This window comes from Daphnia pulicaria, chromosome 1 (genome assembly GCF_021234035.1).
Source record: "Daphnia pulicaria isolate SC F1-1A chromosome 1, SC_F0-13Bv2, whole genome shotgun sequence".
Classification (NCBI taxonomy): Eukaryota; Metazoa; Arthropoda; class Branchiopoda; order Diplostraca; family Daphniidae; genus Daphnia; species Daphnia pulicaria.
This window is the reverse complement of record NC_060913.1, coordinates 33036211-33054913: the sequence shown is the minus strand read 5'-3', so window position 1 is coordinate 33054913 and position 18703 is coordinate 33036211. Positions and strand designations below refer to the sequence as shown.

The window sequence follows — 18703 nt, the reverse complement described above, 5'->3', positions numbered from 1 at the left end:
TCATTTTGAAAGTTACGTCTATTAAATCAACCAATAATGAGTGATGAATCAACAGGTAATAACAAAATATGTTTGTAAAATATAAATCAGGATGAAACTCAATGCCATGTTCAGCATTCGCCAGGATGAAATACATTGTTATTCGTGATTTATTATTGATGTATTCCTGATTTTCACTGGCGTGATTAAATTGAGATCAGATCCTGGACTTTGAAATTATTTCACATGATAAAAAAGAATGTTTTTCGGAAAAAACACGAAAATTAGTCAGGAAAACTTGTCAATAATCATATACAATCGCGTGGAATGCATGATTTATCGTATGATTATTTGGGACATTTCCATACGGGCAATTCCAATGCTCAGAATCAAAATCAGAATTACAATCGGAATTAGAATCATAATCACAATCATAATCATAAAAAGAATCAGAATCAGAATCAGAATTATAATCATAAAAAAAATTAGAATTAGAATCAGAATTCAAATCAGAATCAGAATCAGAATATAGAAGAGCTGTTTTGCTCGAAGCGTAAGCCCCCATAAAATCAACCTATAGACCAAAACAGAGATACGAAAGTCAGCAACACTGTGGTGTTGATAAGTGGCACAATCTAATTTGTAATTTATTACCGCGGAATTTTGAAGATATCCAGCAACAGACGAAACAAACATAATGGAGGCTTTGCCTCTCTTTTCCATGGGCAGAAGAGCTTCTTTAGACAAGAAGAACGAAGACTTGACGTTGACGTCGAATATCTTATCCCAAACTTCCTCAGTGCACTGATAGATAAGAAAAAGAAAATTAAGAATATGTACAGTACTACTCAATGTAAAGGACTCACTTTCATCAGACAGCCTGAACCGGGATTTACTGCGGCGTTGGAAATCAAAATATCGAAACCTCCGAATTCTGCCGCTGTCTTTTCCAGGAGTCTTGTCCGATCTTTTTTGTCACCGGCGTGACAAACCATTCCCGAAACGGACAGACCTTCGCTTTTCAACTTGGCAGGAGCTTCGTCAACATTTTTCTGGTTGCGGCTACTAATGACAACGTGAGCTCCATCGACGGCCAAACGCTGGGCCATGGCGAACCCAATTCTATTTTCAAAACAACAATAAAATCGATCAGTATACAGACAGCACCCTTCCGTCTTTTAGCCGTCTTTTCTCTAACGTATTGGGACCGCGCATACCGTTTTAAAGACGAGGTTTTATGGGATGAAATCAGGCGCAAACAAGGGAATGTGTCCGCTTTTTAGGGGGTTTATGTTGGGCCAATGCCGGTTTTTAATCCGTTGTTTTTGGGTTTATTTGTGGTTTTTTTTTAATTAATCAAATTTTCGTTTAAATTTAGCCTAAAACATGCTAAAATTTCTTTTTTTATTATTTAAAAATAAATTTATGGTTAAATCACTTAAATCGTACTTTCTGAAGCCGAATTTCAAATATAAAAGTTCTCTTCGCTCTGCGGTTAGAACGCAACATTTTCTCATATTCGAATTACTAGTCCGACTCTCTAACCACTCACCCAAATCCTGTTGTAAATAAAAGAAGTTTAAAAAAATTGATTCTTAAGATAGCATTTGGACTTAGAATTTTCGCGCATTTCGTGTCTTTGTGTCATTGTTCACTAACCCAAAACACAGAAACGAGACCAGTTTTAGACTGCTTTGGGCCAAACGGAACTTTATATATTCGTGCCCATAAAAAAACCAATTTGGGACCACACGAATTGGAAGGACAAAAGCCGTCTTTTTTCCGTCCTTTTTTTTCTGGCACAATAGGGGCGTCAGACGGAACCCTTTAGTTTTTAAGCGTTTCAATTAGACGTATAAAAACCGTATTTTTTCCGGATTGTTTGTACGGTACGGAAGGGACGGTTTTTATACCGCTTAAAAACCAGGGATGTTGTCTGAATGGTCGTATATTAATTAAGAAAATTGAACTTACCCATTGGTGGATGCGGTGACGACACCCACACGGCCCTGCAAGGATCTCCTTTGACGGGCAAGTTCGGAAGCTGTGGCCATTTGCCTGACATCCTGCTCAGCACTGGCGGCCGAAGAAAGAAGGAAACGACGAGACAAAAGAGAAGTAGTTTTCAACATTTTAAAATTGTTTGATCAAACTTGAAAGGAACAGTTGAATAAAAGAATGGAGTTCTGAAAAGTCCCGATTCTTTCCTTTTTTTATTAATAAGAAGGGGAAGTGTTGCTCTTGTTCTTTTCACTACCACTATACGCAAAACCAGGAAAATTTTCAAGATAAGCCAAGGAAACCCAATATATATTTTCCAAACTGTTTGTTAAATCGGACTGCAGTCGTGGGTCAAATCTTTCTGAGGCTTAGGTTATACTGGGTTTTCCCAATTGGTTTTTACGATTTGTTCTTTACGGACTTATATGTGACTCTTGATACGTTAATTTTATCGACGGAATCTGATTGGCAACCGCCTTGCACAGTCACAGGCTGGACCCTCAGAAAAAGCATAGCTAAACCAACATGCGCCATAACAAAAATAAAACAAAAATAGCCCTTAATCTAATACCTTAAGGGAAAACCCATCTACTTATTGCCTCTAGTTACACAAAACAAAAAAGATAGAAAAGGGAATATCAGCAGTGAGTTGTTTGGGTAGAATCAATATAAGATTGAAGATATGCTGTTAAGTCAACAAAACGCACAGCAGTTATCTCTTTAATAATGTCAAACTCATGTGTGTAAAACCCCAAACAAATGGCCTTGACGCACGAGATATTATGAAATGTGAAGGGCTATAAGCCTATATACACCTTTGTATGTAGGCTAAAACGTTGATAAATTTGTTGTCAATTTCAATTCCATCATCGTTGTTGATAAATTTTTCCAGCATCGTGAAATCGTTTGAGAGAAAATACAAGAAGTCTTGACTCTCGTTCTCTACGCGCGGCTATTTATAAATCGCAAATTACGGGTGGTAAACTCTCTAAAAAAAGTCTTGAAAAAGACGACAATTGTTGTGTTTTTACACGACAGATGAGTCCGTAAATATCACACGACGTTTTTTTGTCGTGAAAATACGCAACTTTTTCATCGGTACACAAGTAAAAACGCGGGTAATTTTCCGTATACATTTTACGTCGATTCTTATCAACTAATCCCCTTCAAGGGGAAAGGAAATAGTTTTTTGCTGAGTGTGAAAACCATCCATCAACATCACCCACCATCAACCTCAATCAACCCCATCCCACCCACTTCAATATTTTAGTTTCAAAAATATTGTAAGATCGTTGTGTAAGTCGTTTTCTACTCACTACATTTTCCACCTCAACTGGGATCGAACAGAAATTATTAATTAACTTAAATAACTTAAAAGATTTTTTAATGTGACATGTAAAAACATGTAATCTAATCGTGGTTGAAGTTTGGTGTGTTTTTGTCAATAACTGTAGGAGTTATTGACAAAATAAAAAAAACGGCTTTTCGACGTAACAATTTTTCGCCGCCATAAAAGGTATTACGGGAAAATACAAAAAAATGCATATTATATTTACATGGAAAGAAACTTTGTTCATTTCTTTATCGTTAAAAAAAATTGGAATTTTAGACCCATTAGTTTAGGAAATATAGACATTTAAAAAAAGACAGAATATCGGGAATTTAGGACAGCAAATTTTACTGCAGTTTAGATAGGCAGGGAGCTCCGCCCTCAAATGGGGCGTTGCTAAGCTATTTTTTTCATTAAATGTAAATCTCAATTTACACGATAATTCCAATTTTTTTTACAGACATATAGAATTGATATAGGGAAACACGATTTAAATTTTTTTGAAAATTTTTTAGCAAATTTTAAGGATTATAAAATAAACGTCCCACCCCAACCAATAGTGCCCTCACTTACCTCTCAAAATAGGCACCTCCCACAAATTTTTGAAATCTTTAGCCGTCTCCTACGGGTAAACGGTTTACTCTAAAATTAAATAAAAAATATGGGGGGTACCTTAACATGTTAAATACATAAAAATGTAAAAAAAAAATAAAATAGGGTTTTCAAATTGGGAGATGTAGCGGGAAAACGAAAACCGTTCCGTCTTACTCCAGTCTCCCCTACATGTGCAATCAACAAGCCATTGTCACCTTTTTCACGACAACTGTTTTGAGAAAGAAAGAAGATAAGCAAAAATAAGAAAATCGGGAAATTCCAAATTGTGGCATTAACATCAGACCGCTTTATATACAGAAAATGACAGACGAGCTTATTTCTTAATACTTCTGATAAAGATAATCAATCACATGTGTAGCAATCTATTTTTTAATAGGTATGATTCATGAATTAAACCATTTTCTTAATTAATAAAATAAATGATAATATCAATTTGTTCCAAAATGAGATGTCAAAGCCCAGCGCTCATCGCTATTTTAAAAATCGGCGCTATAGTTATAGGTAAAAAGCATTATTATTTTATTTTATAAAAAAAAACAATTCCATAAAGTCTACGATAATAACGTGCCAATACTTGTTATAACTTCAACTGGTGAAATGGGTAAATAGACCGTGTAAAAAAATGAACATGACATTTTATCATGCAAACGAATTACGACTTAACGCAGTAGGGGGAGGGACAGAAATAGGAAGTGTTCCATTGCCACTTAATACAGCCAAAACAGCCGCAGCTCGGGCCCCTGATGGAAAACAAGATTCGAATATTTCCATCAAAAGATAGTCATTCTGGACTGACTGAAGAAAATATTCTAACGACACTCGGCCGTCCAGATCTCGGTCTAGAAGACTAAGCGCCATTTCACTCAGGTCTCTTGGACCTTCGTCTGGGTCGTCCTCGTTGTTTCCCATAACGGTTATTGCACTAAATGGTTCTAACAGCTAATGGTTTGATTTATTTTCTGCTGGTCAGTTTCAATTCCAACAATAGGATTACCAGTAGTTCTCTATCGCTGTATAGTCGAGAGAAAGTTGTGCCAATGTTTTGTTTTCTCATGACACAGCGTGTGTATTGAGAAGAACTTGGTGTTTTCTAATTTATGCTGTCAGTGGCACAAAGCTATTCGGTATTTGTTTTCTGTCCTTGCGTTTTGCAATATTGTGAGAATTCCTGTGTTAGGATATACGAATGGACAGAAGACGACGGTCTGTTAATTTGAATATTTTTATTTCATTCAAACGCAAAACGTGGTTATACGTACGCAGGTGAAGTTGTGATTATTTCTACCTATGGTTACTAGGGAAGTAATAACCAATTAAACTCCCACTTGTAATCGCGGAAAATGATTTTCTGGGTGTTTGGCAGCTCTGTTTTTTTATATATGTCAATCTTAATAACCAGATTTATTTATAAGTAATAATTCACCCTTTGAATTCAGCGAACTCAAACGTGCGTCTTGCCTGTCCCAAGTCCAGTATTGTCAACTTCGCCATATCAATATTGACAGGTTGAAGTCAAATACCTGAGGTATATTTACTGAGGTATATTTATATACGAAGGTCCTTAACAATATTAGGGTGTGCGGTATAGGGGGTAATGTAGTAGTAGCTAAGAGTGGAATTCTGAGGGTTTAATGTCCATTATGTTTTTCCTCATACGTTTCTTCCCTGAGTGACCAATCGTCACCAAATTTTTTACATAATTCTGTCAAAATTTGATACACCGTGTAGTGGAGTTTTCATTTGTTTTTATTATTGTTTAAAAAAATTAATTTGCGTACTTGTTACCTAGCTGGTTGCCGAATCCTAGGCAGTGAATTCGCTTTTTTTGCGTAACCTTCCAACTGTCGAGTTCTCAGCAGTGTAAACAAAATGAAAAAAAAAGTTTGGATCTTCCCTAGCAAGACAAGTTTTCTGCTATATGAGTGGAGACTGGAGAGTATTTCTTATTTGATTTTATTTGGTATTGATGTTCTTGTTCGATTTCGTCTTTCTTCTTCTTTTTACTTTGTATTTTAAATTATTTAAAATTGGTTACCGTGCGCTGTTGCAATATCAATTATATTTTCTTGGCAGGCGCTAGGATCTGGCGAGCGATGAGGTCTTTCAGGACTTCGTTGCTCCCGCCGTAAATGGTCTGAACTCTGACGTCAAGGTAAGCGCGAGCGATAGGAGTATCGTAAAGGTATCCGGCTCCTCCGTGTAACTGTAAACATTGGGCTGCAATCTTATTTTCCAACTCCGAGACCCTAGAAAGGCAACAAAGAAAGAAAAATAAAATGGCAAATAGAAGAATGAGCAGCAGCGCTGTGGGCAAGGGCAAACAATGGGAAATTGTCCTAGTACCAGATTTTGGCCATACAAGCCATTTGGGCGTCGAGCTGTTGCACTTCGTGGAGCGCGATACACTGGTCGATAAAAGCTCGTGCCACGCAAATCTCGGTCTTCATCTCGGCGAGTTTATGTTGAATCGTCTGTGTAAAAATGTGAGATTATAAAGGGTCGCGCACTCCAAGTGGGTAAATGACAAATTGTGACCGTGAACCTGCAAGTTGGAAAGTGTTTTGCCGTAGGCTTTGCGCTGCATCACGTACTGTTTTGTCTCTTCAAACATGAATTCGGATTGAGCACAAGCGTGGACGCCGATGAGCAAACGCTCCTGCGGCAATTCATTCATTAGGTAATAGAATCCTTTATTCTCTTCTCCCAGCAGTGCACTGGCTGGAAGACGGACATCTTCGAAAAACAAACCCGCAGTATCCTTTTGATTTCAAATGAAATTTGATGACATGCAAACGTGGTGTAATAACTTAAAAAATAAACTTACAGATGCCCCCAAGCCGATTTTCTTCATCAGCCAGCTTTTTTTAAATCCAGGAGTATCTGCGTCAACAATGAACAAACTAATACCATGAGCTGCTGATTTTGCTTCTTTGTTGGTTACTGCCACAACTACAACGACATCGGCTAACCACCCAGTGCTGATGAATATCTTGGATCCGTTAAGAATGTAATCTGACCCATCCTTCCGCGCAAATGATTTGATCCCTTGAAGATCGCTTTCGTTGCGAAACAATAGGATAATAATAAGAAAGGGGAAAGCTCAATGAAATAAAAAGAAAATGTCTTTATACCTTCCAGCGTCTGGCTCAGTCATGGCGATAGCCGAAATTTTTTTTCCAGCTGTCATGTCTGGGATATACTTTTGTTTTTGTTCTTCACTTCCATATTTGCTAAAATAAGGCATGATAATATTAGAATGAACGGGGAAGGCTGGTGCATCTGTTGAAGCATAGCCTCTGAAAAATACAAACATTTAAATGAAAAAAAAAACATATTAATTGTTGTTAGCTGCACTTACTGTTCTTCCATTATAATACATGCATCGGCAAAAGAACCTCCAATACCACCATGTTCTTCTGGTATGTTGATACCTAGCAATCCACATGATCCAGCTTTTTCCCAAATTTCTTTATCAGTATACCCACGCTCATTCCACCTGTAAAATTGTGCAAAATCGAGTAAAATGTCTGTCATCAGTTGATTGAATAAAGACCTAACTTACGCTTGACTATGAGGAGTGATCTCTTTTTGAAAAAACTTCCTCACAGTCTCTCTAAAAGAATCTTGTTCTGGACCAAATAAGGTGCGAGAACCAATATCAGTTAACTTGGGCATTTTCGCTGTAGGTCGCCTTTGACCATCATGTGATCCAAACTTCACTGCATTGGCTACCACATTGCTACTAGCTCCATAATGTAAAAAACAAACTCTAAAAAAATAAAATAATTGTTTATTTTTAGTTTCTTCACTGAGAAAATCTAACCCAATTAATGGTGCACTGCTACAATTGTATAAAGCCCCTTGGCCTTGGGCGCCTTCGGGATTTATGTTTTTGTTAAGTTAATGATTAATAGTTTTTAACTCTCCACTTTTGACTATGACTTAGTTTTCTCACCATGTATCACCATCAGTGATTCTAACGTCAGCAGAAAAAATTTACGTTTTAAAAAAACGTCAGTCATACGTCACGTAAGATTCTTCCGTAAAAGTCAACGTCAAAACGTCAAACATCATTGAAAAAATTACTTAAGTCAAAAGTCATGACTTAAGTCAGCAAAACGTCAAATTTTCATTTTAAAAATAGTTTTTGGATTAACATTTTTTTAACTCAATTTAAAGGACGTTTTTTAAAACCCTCTGTACTCTTGCTAGCCATTTTAAGAAAATTTGCCTGAAAAATCAACAAATTTTCAGAAAACAGCACACAAAAAATTTTAACATTACAATTTACATTTTATTGACTTGGACGGGAAAAAGTCTTTTTACACATCCGAAACGTCAAAAGTCAACGTCAAAGTCAGGTTTTTTTAAAGGCTTACGTCAAACGTCACTAACACGTCAAAATTCGTGAAAAAACGACTTAAGTCATGAGTCATGACTTAAGTCAAAAAATGACTTAAGTAAAAAAACGACGTTCGTTTCACTGCTCACCATAGATTGCTTTTCACAAAAGTGTGTAACTGTCATTCTATTTTCGTTTGTTTACATTTACCCATTAACCTAATCTAGCACCGTCACATTATGAACTATCTCAGAAAACAACGTCAAAAAGTAAATGGCCACTACTTCACTTTTTAAATGCATCGAAAAGGTTAAAAGAGTCACATAGTTTCTTTTTTTAAGGTAAGAAGTGTCTAATAAGCTCTATACCTAACTTTGTCATGCCTTATAGTTAAAAACTTAACCTTAAAAATACCCTAAATCGTGTTTTTCGGATTTCCTCGATTCTTATTCGCCGAGAAAATTTCCCAATGAAGAATTTTTGGGAGCCTCTCTTAGCAGACTACTGTAACTTGTGCTACGTTAAGAGCCTCTAAACCTTCGGTAATTTATTAAACTAAATCCCTCAGGGATAACGCGCTCTATATACCTTGGAACTGAAATGCCTGCCAGCTTCCTTCCAAACAGAAAAGACTGTTTTGCAATACTAAACATTTTGTTCGATTCAATGAATAGTTTTAGAAATTAAAACACGTGAAAGAAATGCACTGCGAAATTAGAATATTGGCTCTTGGCTGGGCGAGGGACCTTCTGCCTCAAAATCGTGTCAACAAATCAGAATAACAGCTGAATGAACAGCTGCTGGAGGGATGGTAAGCTATATATAACCTACATCATACATAACCTCGAAGTGTTATCGAAAACATGGTTTCCCAGTTTCCCTGGGTTTTTCCTAATGGAATAAAAAACATCAGTAGACTTTGAATGTAACCCAGATAGCACACTGCAGTACCATAGACGCCCAGAACACGTCACTTTGAGACGTCTGGGATGTACTTGGCACATAGCAGATTCCCAAGTTTACATTTCTATGACGTCTTTTACGTATGGCCAATGTCCGCTTCGCCGAGATCTCATAGCGGTCCTTATCCCGTCCCATTGGATGGACTTTAGACGTACTTGGGACGGAAAAAGGATCTCAAGAAGTCATTAATAATAAATTTTTTTCTGGACTCTGAATTTCGTTCCTTTTTTCTTTACTCTTCTTTTTCTTATGAATGTTTGCTGTGCCGACATTTTTTCACGAACGGTGATCCGGATATCCGGACAAAGTTTATTTGTCAGAGTATTCAAAGGGTTACCAGGCACACATCATGATTCGACTGCATATAACCATAACAGTTGAAGAAATATGGCATCTGACTCGGGGATCGAACCCGGATCGTCGTGGTGAGAAGCCAGTACTATACAGATGGGCCACGAAATCATATCATAATTTTGAAGATAAAGCTAATAATAGATGAAAATGAGTATAACGTGTTCAAATAAGGGCTCGCAATGGGACATCTTAGAGATTTCCCTGTGCCCCCCGCACCATCCGCACGGCTTTGGTCCCGCCTTGGGACAAGAATTCCTATCTGGTTTAAAGAACTTTTGAAATGTAATATTTGATAATGTCTTTGTATGTTCAAATTTTAATGGCACGTTTTTTGCAGGGTTTTTCCTGGGTTTTTCCCCAAATCGGATAAAAATTATTTCAAAATATAGACTGTAAACAACAACATTTTAAGATAAACAAGTACAAGACCCTGGTCTGGAACGCCTTCGGGTTTTTTTGTACAGTTGTAAACAAAAATCACCTTTTATTTGACTGATGCTGGGTCTATACTAGCACTTTTTACAGACAAGTTACGGTCATACAGACATACAGACATACGAAAAGCTTATTCCGTTCAATCTACACTAGCTATTTTCCGTAAGCGTATGCCTGTATGTCTGTATGTCTGTAAGAAAAAAAGTTTCAAACGTTTCAAACTTTTTCCGTAAGCGAGAGAGTCTGTAAAGCTGAAAAATAAGCTGAAATAAGGTTCAACCAATGAGAATGAAGCAAATACTTTTGATTAGTACAACCACACATGACTTCAACATTGTCTGTTTATGTTCGTCGCACAGTCTTCGTGTGTTCTTAAAAACTTAACATTGAAATACGTAATAAATGCGTAAATTGTATAAGTTAAAATATAATATAAAATGAAATATATTTTAATTAAATATAAAATATAACATAAAATTGTCTGAGTAAATTGCAACGCCCATTTTCCGTATGATGTCTGTAAAGCCAATGTGCAGTGTAGATTGCGTTACGGAAAAACAGAAATAGCGTGTCTGTAAGTCTGTATGTCTGTATGACTCTATGACCGTAACTTGTCTGTAAAAAGTGCTAGTACAGACCCAGCATGAGGTTTTTGACGTTTGACTGAGTGGCCATATTGTTTTCAAGTAGCTGGGGATGAAGATTGTAAAATGGGGGGGAGGGAACGGTCGTTGCTATGAGGCAAGTTTATAATAATCAGTGTCTCCTATCTTTTTAAAAAGATAGTATCTTTTTTTAAAATAACACCTCTTTTAATGAAATTTGGCGGAAAGTCTACTAGCTTGGCGCTAAATTTTTATTGTTTACGCCGATAGATTTTCCGCCAAATTTCTTTAAAAGAGGCGTTATTTTAAAAAAGATACTATCTTTTTAAAAAGATAGGAGACACTGGCAACCTCTTGCTCCAAACGGCGCAATACAGATTACTTTTTTGGGCTTTCTGCCAGGTGTGTACAGACGAATCTGTTTACTTTTCCTTGAGAGAAGTTTATTAAGTAATTTTATTCATTTATTTTTTCAAAGACGAATATCATACGAAAATGATGTCGGTTACAAGCATCGCTCGTAATAAAGTATTACCCGTTCTTCGAAAATCAACCACAATTCAATCAACCGCATCACTTTCATCTTTAGTTAAACTAGAAGAAAAACAAGGTTCGTCTTTACTGCACTATTTTAAGCACTGTTATAAATATTTAATCTATAAACTCTCATGGAACAGGCTATGCTGTTGTGTCAATGCAGAAACCCCCAGTTAATTCCTTGAGCCTTGAAATGATTCAAGCATTGTCACAGTCCTTGATTGAATTGGAGAAAAACAAATGTAAAGGAATTATCCTAACTTCGGTATTGCCAGTTGCCAATCATATTTACACTTACCATTGTTGTACTAAATGGTATTTGTAAAAAAAATAGGCTTGCCCTGGTATTTTCAGTGCTGGCCTGGACATTCGTGAAATTTACCAGCCTACTGATGACAGATTAAATCAATTTTGGTCTTCGCTTCAAACTTTGTGGCTTCAATTGTATGGTTCCAAAATGGCAACTGTTGCCCTTATAAATGTAAGAAATTTATTAAAAGATCCACTACTAAAACAAATTAATAATTTTTTTTAATTACTTTTTTGCAGGGTATGAGCTGATTACAATATGAGCTGATTAAAATTTGCATGTGCTTCCTTAATTATTGGGAAATTAATTTGCATTTTACACAACTGTATTAGGGAATGCTACTGCTGGTGGATGTTTACTAGCAATAAGTTGTGATTCCAGAATTATGTTAAATGGAAAATCCAGAATTGGCCTTAATGAAACAACGCTTGGAGTAGTTGTGCCTTCATGGTAATAAAACGACAAAATACTCAAAAGACTAGATGAAGCGGGAAATAATAATTTTATGTTGATTGAGGGTCAAGGATACATTTGTAAATACCATCGGTAAACAGTTACTTTAATACTTATTATTTTACTTTTTTATTTTCACAATTAAATTTTTTTTCTCTCCTTGGCAGGTGTGCGACAATCCGGTAAGAATTTATAAATATTAATCTTTTTATTATAAAAACAGTGTTTAAACATTTTTGTTTAATTTACTAGAACGTGCGCTTCAATTGGGAAGTCTATTTAGTCCCAAGGAAGCGCTTAAAATAGGTTTGGTTGACAAATTAGTTCCCGATACGGAAACTGCCACTGCCGTTGCCGAAGCAGAATTGAAAGAATTCCTCCAGATTCCAGGTATATTAAATGAAATTTATAACAGTCTATTCAGACGTTTTCTACAGTTGAAGATTTTGAAAAATAGGTATGGCTTGCTATTTGTCCAAGATGAAGATCAGAGAAGCAGCAATTAAAGATCTTTCAGAGACCCGTGAAGCAGACTTGAACCAAATTGTAAATTTTGTTAAAACTGATGCAGTTCAAAAGGGTTTAGGATTGTATTTGCAGAGTCTGGCAAAGAAGAATTAGCACAAAGTTTATTCAATACTCTAAAATACAACCATAGAAACTAATGCCTTGTAAATAAATCACTAGGGACCTCCTCTCTGTTAAAACATAAAGATCTTGTTACAGAAATAGTAGTACTATACATATAATGAAAGAAGTTTACATTGATGAAGTCTATTTCCTCCTGATAAATTGGCCTTCTCTTGTACTTTCCAGATAGCTGCCAATCTTCAATAATGATTGAAGCAGCAGGTTTTTTACTGGCAGTCTTAGCCAATGTCACAGCTTGGACATTGTCAACAGCTTGCACGGTTGACAATTAGTTAGATATACAATTAGTTTTTTCTAAAGCTCCTTCGCTTTTCAGAAAAGCGATGTCAAAGCACCCCCCATTTCTAACAAAATAAAAAAAAAAATTTTACGCCTAATATCTTGGAAACGGGTGGGAATTTCGTCTTTCTGCAAACGCAGGTAAATCCGGCGTGCAGAGACAAACATGAATATGTTTTTTATATATATTTGTAAGGCCTTTTCCGGATTTAGATCTGGAAAGCTGCTCCGGGATTTCGGTCTACTTGAGTCGTGGATCGCTTGTTAAGACAAAACAATTATTTTACTTTTCATTCCTTAACCAATCGTCGCAACACCATGAAATTTTGATCTAAGATGCGCATTACTAACATCTACGTCTTTTGATTTTTTAAATCTTTGATTTCAATTTGAACCCATTTAGAAATCAATTGAGCCAACTGACCTGAACGCCAGATACCCTCATTCTTCCCTAAAGATTTTGAAACCATTTTTATTTGAAAAAGTGACGGTTTTGGGCTCCCATATTATTAGGCAATTATTTCAAACTATAGCTTTAGTTTAATTTATCTGACAACATTTGATGGATTAAAAAATGCACTAATAAAATTGAGAAAAAGCGTTGTCTCAAGATAAATGTAGCGTTAAAAGACCCAAAAGCCGTAAAGATAGGTATAATTGAAAAATATGATGTGGTAGAAAAATATCAGCTAAAAAATTAAAATTTCAATTACAAAAAATACAACATTCTTGAGAAAACCATTTGTCTGATTGAGTGACCCATAACTAAGACAAAGGTTTGTCTCAAGCTGTGGAGGATAGGTTGAGTTTTAACCTCTCTACTTTAGACTATGACTTAGTTTTCTCACCATGTCTCACGATTGCTTTTCACAAAAGTGTGCAACTGTCATTCTATTTTCGTTTGTTTACATTTACCCATTAACCAAATCTAGCACCGTCACATTATGAACTATCTCAGAAAACAACGTCAAAAAGTAAATGGCCGCTACTTCAGTTTTTAAATGCATCGAAAAGGTTAAAAGAGTCACATAATCTAACCTCGAAGTGTTATCGAAAACATGGTTTCCCTGGGTTTTTCCTAATGGAATAAAAAACCTCAGTAGACTTTGAATGTAAACTGTTTAAAGAACTTTTGAAATGTAATATTTGATAATGTCTTTGTATGTTCAAATTTTAATGGCACGTTTTTTGCAGGGTTTTTCCTGGGTTTTTCCCCAAATCGGATAAAAATTATTTCAAAATATAGACTGTAAACAAAAACATTTTAAGATAAACAAGACCCTGGTCAGGTACGCCTTCGGGTTTTTTTGGTACAGTTGTAAACAAAAATCACCTTTTATTTGACTGATGCTGGGTCTATACTAGCACTTTTTACAGACAAGTTACGGTCATACAGACCGCGCCAAACACCTACGAAAGAGATGTTATAGTAAGAAAAGCCAAGTCTCTGGGTTTAAAGTTTAAAGCTGTTTCGGCAAGCAACATTTTAAGACCGCTATTAGAAAATTATGCGTATGATAATGTGGTACTTCCAGATCCAACTAATCTACAACGTATTGTAAATCGGGACAGGGCTAACACACGCCCAAAGAACCCTCCAACTTCCGATCAAATTACTGCCAAAATATCCAAAATTGTCTTGACGAATGCTGCGTTGCCATTTACGGCAAAGTAAAAAAAAATCAGCCGTCGGGCTACAAATCACAGTCTGATTACATGAAAGCCCCAGATTGTCATGTCAGATTTTATGTAACTTAATTCTATTTTATATAGACCTTTTTAAGATTCCTCGGTGTAAGCAGAGCGAAAAGTCGTGCGGCTAGTCGACTAGTGCGCACCATGGCGGGGGATAGCCGTAACTAGCTGCAGACTTGGCTTGATTCTTCGAATCACCTTGTTGTTCCCGGATAGACTTGACGGGTAAATCGTGCCCGAGGGAAGAATAGGGAGGAAAGGAAAGAATGAAAAAAAGAGGGACCAGACTTTCCTTTCCTCCCTATCCGCCGAACAACAAGGTGATTCGAAGAATCAAGCCAAGTCTGCAGCTAGTTACGGCTATCCCCCGCCATGGTGCGCACTAGTCGACTAGCCGCACGACTTTTCGCTCTGCTTACACCGAGGAATCTTTAAAAGGTCTATACTCTAAATTTTAAGCTTATTTCTAGATTTTATTCTTATGGGGTAATTTTCCACAAAAATCGATCATTTTTTCGATTTTTGATCCCTTCCCCCACCCAAACGCCCCATCGCCCATCGTCAAGACAAAGTTTTTTTACTTGACTTTGTGGTGCCTTTCAATTTAAGAACCTAAAAAAAGTTATTCTTATGGGGTAAATCTGTGTCATTGTGGCTCCCGGACTATTATATATGAAACCCAGAGCCTTAGACCCAACAGGAAATAGCTCTCTGATTAAAAACTAAAACACAAGAAGGATTATAGGTAGAAGGACTTACGAGGTAGATGCCGACGGCAAAAAAGAAGAAGGATTATAGTTGGACTTAGAAAGGTAGATGTCGACGAAAATAAGGATTATAGTTGGACTTAGAATCTGTCCAAGTCATAATCCGTCGTAATCCATGATGTCATAAGGTTATAATTTTAATGTATTTAACATAACACCCCTTTCACACTCCCTTGTCCCCAGGGAGCATTTTGTCATCGCCGAAGAAGTCGAGGAACATTTTTAAAATGTTAGATTATACTCATTTTGCAGCTCTGGGTCCATTGTCTGCCCATTTGCGCCATAAGACAACACGGCCGGCGTCGGAGTGATCCGATACTTTGTGCGCCACTTTTCTAGGCATAAAAAATAGGGGAAAAAATCTGAGAAAAAATTCAGACAATAGAAAAAACGTAAAATGACATAAATCCCAAGTTTGGTGAATTTATGTCATTTTTTCGATTTTTGCCACCCGAAAAACCCATATGAAAAATACACGCCGCCTTATGGAACGGCGCGGGGTGATCCCATACTTATGGAGGGGACTGTATATCCCCCTTCACTCACCCCTCTCCCATGGGTACGCGCCACCCCCTTTCTGGCCGGCGTGGGCTGCGCGTGACGCGCAGCGCGTCAGCCCCGTAAAACTCGAAACTTTGAACGCGTTTTACGGGCACTCCCGCTCATTTGCACACCCTAAACCATAGATGAAAAATGATCAACGTAAAAAGATATAGGACCCTGTATTAACCGTTTTTCGATAGCAGAAAACTTGTTTCTGTTATGCTAACTTATATTGCTGTATAGTCGAGAGAAGGTTGTGCCAATGTTTTGTTTTCTCACGACACCGCGTGGGTATTGAGAAGAACTTTGTGTTTTCTAATTTATGCTGTCAGTGGCACTAAAGCTAGTCGGTATTTGTTTTCTGTACGCGTTTTGAAATGGTGAAATTTAGAAAATATCTTTTTACATTTAAAATGGTTTGTTTTTATATATGTTTTGTATTAGTGAAATTAGAAGTCTTAGTGAAGAAATAGGCCTATCAACACAATTATAATACCATCAAATATTTATTTTTAAAACGTATATCAAAAGATACCAGATCGGGGCAACCTTAACAGTAAGTAAGAATATGCGCAAACCACTCTGAAGTAGTAAGTGGATGTGTGACCCTGCTAACAATGGGAATGTGAGCGGAAAGTTTTTTTTACCTTCAATAGGTAAGGAAGCGGGAAAATTTCAAGCTACCTTTAATCTAAGAAATCTAGCTAGAAAAAAATTTTAAAACTGATCTAAAATTCCCAATGTGGAATTTAAAATTTTTGAGTTTTTGGCCTTAAAATTCCTAGCTATATACCCCTAACTTCGTAGCTATTTCTAGTATAGAACTAGCTAAAAGTTTCATACGGGGTATATAAGTGGTAGTGAAAAGAACAAGAGCAACACTTCCCCTTCTCATTAATAAAAGAATGTAAAGAATCGGGACTTTTCAGAGCTCCATTCTTTTATTCAACTGTTCCTTTCAAGTTTGATAAGACAATTTCAAAATGTTGAAAAATACTTCTCTTTTGTCTCGTCGTTTCCTTCCTTCTTCGGCCGCCAGTGCTGGGCAGGATGTCAGGCAAATGGCCACAGCTTCCGAACTAGCCCGTCAAAGGAGATCCTTGCAGGGCCGTGTGGGTGTCGTCACCGCATCCACCAATGAGTCAGTTCGATTTTCTTAATTAATGTACGATCATTTACTGATTGATTTTATTGTTGTTTTGAAAATAGAATTGGGTTCGCCATGGCCCAGCGTTTGGCCGTCGATGGAGCTCACGTTGTCATTAGTAGCCGCAACCAGAAAAATGTTGACGAAGCTCTTGCCAAGTTGAAAAGCGAAGGTCTGTCCGTTTCGGAAATGGTTTGTCACGCCGGTGGCAAGGAAGATCGGACTAGGCTCCTGGAAAAGACAGCGGCAGAATTCGGAGGTTTCGATATTTTGATTTCCAACGCCGCAGTGAATCCCGGTTCAGGCCGTCTGATGAAAGTGAGTCCTTTACATTGAGTAGTACTATACATATTCTTAATTTTCTTTTTCTTATCTATCAGTGCACTGAGGAAGTTTGGGATAAGATATTCGACGTTAACGTCAAGTCTTCGTTCTTCTTGGCTAAAAAACCTCTTCCGCACATGGAAAAGAGAGGCAAAGCCTCCATTATGTTTGTTTCGTCTGTTGCTGGATACCTTCAAAATTGCGCAGTAATAAATTACAAATTAGATTGTGCGACTTATCAACACCGCAGTGTTGCTGACTTCCGTTTACCTGTTTTGGTTTATAGGTTGAGTTTTTTGGGGCTTATGCTTTGAGCAAAACAGCTCTTCTAGGATTAAGCAAGTTAATGTCAATGGAATTGGGTCCCAGGGGAATTCGAGTCAACTGCATTTTCCCAGGAGTTATTGAAACACGATTCGGTGCAGTGGTAAAGACATTTTATTTGCGTCCCCCAATATCCTCAGTTATCTAAATTTAACATTTGTTTGTTGTACAGATTACTGGCGATAAGAGAGTACCTAAAATTATGCAGGATAATTGCCCCTTGCAAAGGTATTTCTGTTAGAATATTCATTTTTACTTTAAGTTGTGAATCGATTCTATCATTTTTTGCTTAGAAATACACGTGAAACAAAAGAATCGACTTAGAGGCTTCTGTATTGAGAACAGGCTTTCCACATGTGTGGAGAAAAAAATGAATCAACTTAGACAATGGTGATAATTCGACATAAGGGGTATCACGAGATCAACATGGAAAGACATTTGTGTGGATTTCATAAACACGTGACAGATACATGTGTAACAAGAATATAAACTCAGCTCAAGCGATAACACTCTATTGCTGAGGGGAAAGAAGCTCAAGTGATAACACTCTATTGCTAGGGGAAATGAAGCTCAAGTGATAACACTCTATTGCTGAGGGGAGAGAGACGTAGCACATGTACAAATGCGTGATATAACAAACAAATAATTACCAGTTGTTGAAGAGTAGTACACACAGATTCTTCACAAGAACAAAACAAATTTGATTCAGTTATTCTGAAAGAGAGAAACGAAAGATGAAAGAACTAAAATATAGATTGCTGAGAGAACCTTCTCGCAACGTGGTCGTCGCGTGAGTGAGAACAATGAAAGAGGGAGAGAGAGAGATAAAGGGGAAGAGCCTCCTACAGCACAAATTGTAAGGCTGGGGACTTCACATTTTAGCATTTCCGCGTGGTGCCATCTGGCGCTCAAAAGTAGAATTGTTTGGACTTCCGACAATTTCATTGCCAATAAGAGCCTAGATTGATCTATGTCTTATATCTTATATATGTCTCCTTCTCGACACTTAGAAAATTTAGAAGCAACTGTCTTTGTCTTTTCGCGGCAAA

At 37.0% G+C, this 18703-nt stretch overlaps 4 protein-coding genes across 7 annotated transcripts; 2 read left to right on the top strand and 2 right to left on the bottom strand.

Annotated features, from left to right (window-relative positions):
- On the bottom strand, positions 1–6081 carry LOC124321278 (dehydrogenase/reductase SDR family member 4-like 2). 2 transcript variants are annotated; one of them, XM_046784198.1, is made up of 5 exons: positions 5961–6081; positions 1954–2055; positions 846–1101; positions 634–783; positions 1–553 (listed from the first exon to the last, which is right to left on the bottom strand). In XM_046784198.1, exons 2-5 carry the CDS (start codon positions 2031–2033, stop codon positions 281–283), a joined length of 759 nt encoding a protein of 252 aa, XP_046640154.1. In that variant the 5' UTR covers positions 2034–2055; positions 5961–6081; the 3' UTR covers positions 1–280. The 2 variants fall into 2 exon arrangements, with proteins under 2 accessions (XP_046640154.1, XP_046640153.1); XM_046784197.1 differs by lacking the exon at positions 5961–6081 and having other exon boundaries at positions 1954–2430.
- LOC124321276 (long-chain specific acyl-CoA dehydrogenase, mitochondrial-like) lies at positions 5982–18460 on the bottom strand. Of its 3 annotated transcripts, none has more exons than XM_046784195.1 (8): positions 18305–18460; positions 7488–7694; positions 7284–7421; positions 7057–7221; positions 6750–6981; positions 6468–6683; positions 6269–6396; positions 5982–6171 (listed from the first exon to the last, which is right to left on the bottom strand). In XM_046784195.1, exons 2-8 carry the CDS (start codon positions 7598–7600, stop codon positions 5982–5984), a joined length of 1182 nt encoding a protein of 393 aa, XP_046640151.1. In that variant the 5' UTR covers positions 7601–7694; positions 18305–18460. The 3 variants fall into 3 exon arrangements, with proteins under 3 accessions (XP_046640151.1, XP_046640149.1, XP_046640150.1); XM_046784193.1 differs by lacking the exon at positions 18305–18460 and adding an exon at positions 8856–9063; XM_046784194.1 differs by lacking the exon at positions 18305–18460 and adding an exon at positions 8856–9063 and having other exon boundaries at positions 7057–7155.
- Positions 10974–12589, top strand: LOC124321277 (enoyl-CoA delta isomerase 1, mitochondrial-like). The gene is made up of 9 exons (XM_046784196.1): positions 10974–11026; positions 11103–11234; positions 11302–11426; positions 11496–11642; positions 11803–11921; positions 11989–12017; positions 12092–12106; positions 12177–12314; positions 12382–12589. The coding sequence occupies exons 2-9, from the start codon at positions 11120–11122 to the stop codon at positions 12543–12545; spliced, it is 852 nt and encodes a 283-aa protein (XP_046640152.1). The 5' UTR covers positions 10974–11026; positions 11103–11119; the 3' UTR covers positions 12546–12589.
- LOC124321280 (dehydrogenase/reductase SDR family member 4-like) lies at positions 17040–18082 on the top strand. The gene is made up of 2 exons (XM_046784199.1): positions 17040–17324; positions 17387–18082. The coding sequence occupies exons 1-2, from the start codon at positions 17082–17084 to the stop codon at positions 17642–17644; spliced, it is 501 nt and encodes a 166-aa protein (XP_046640155.1). The 5' UTR covers positions 17040–17081; the 3' UTR covers positions 17645–18082.
- Positions 18461–18703: the final 243 nt, after the last annotated feature.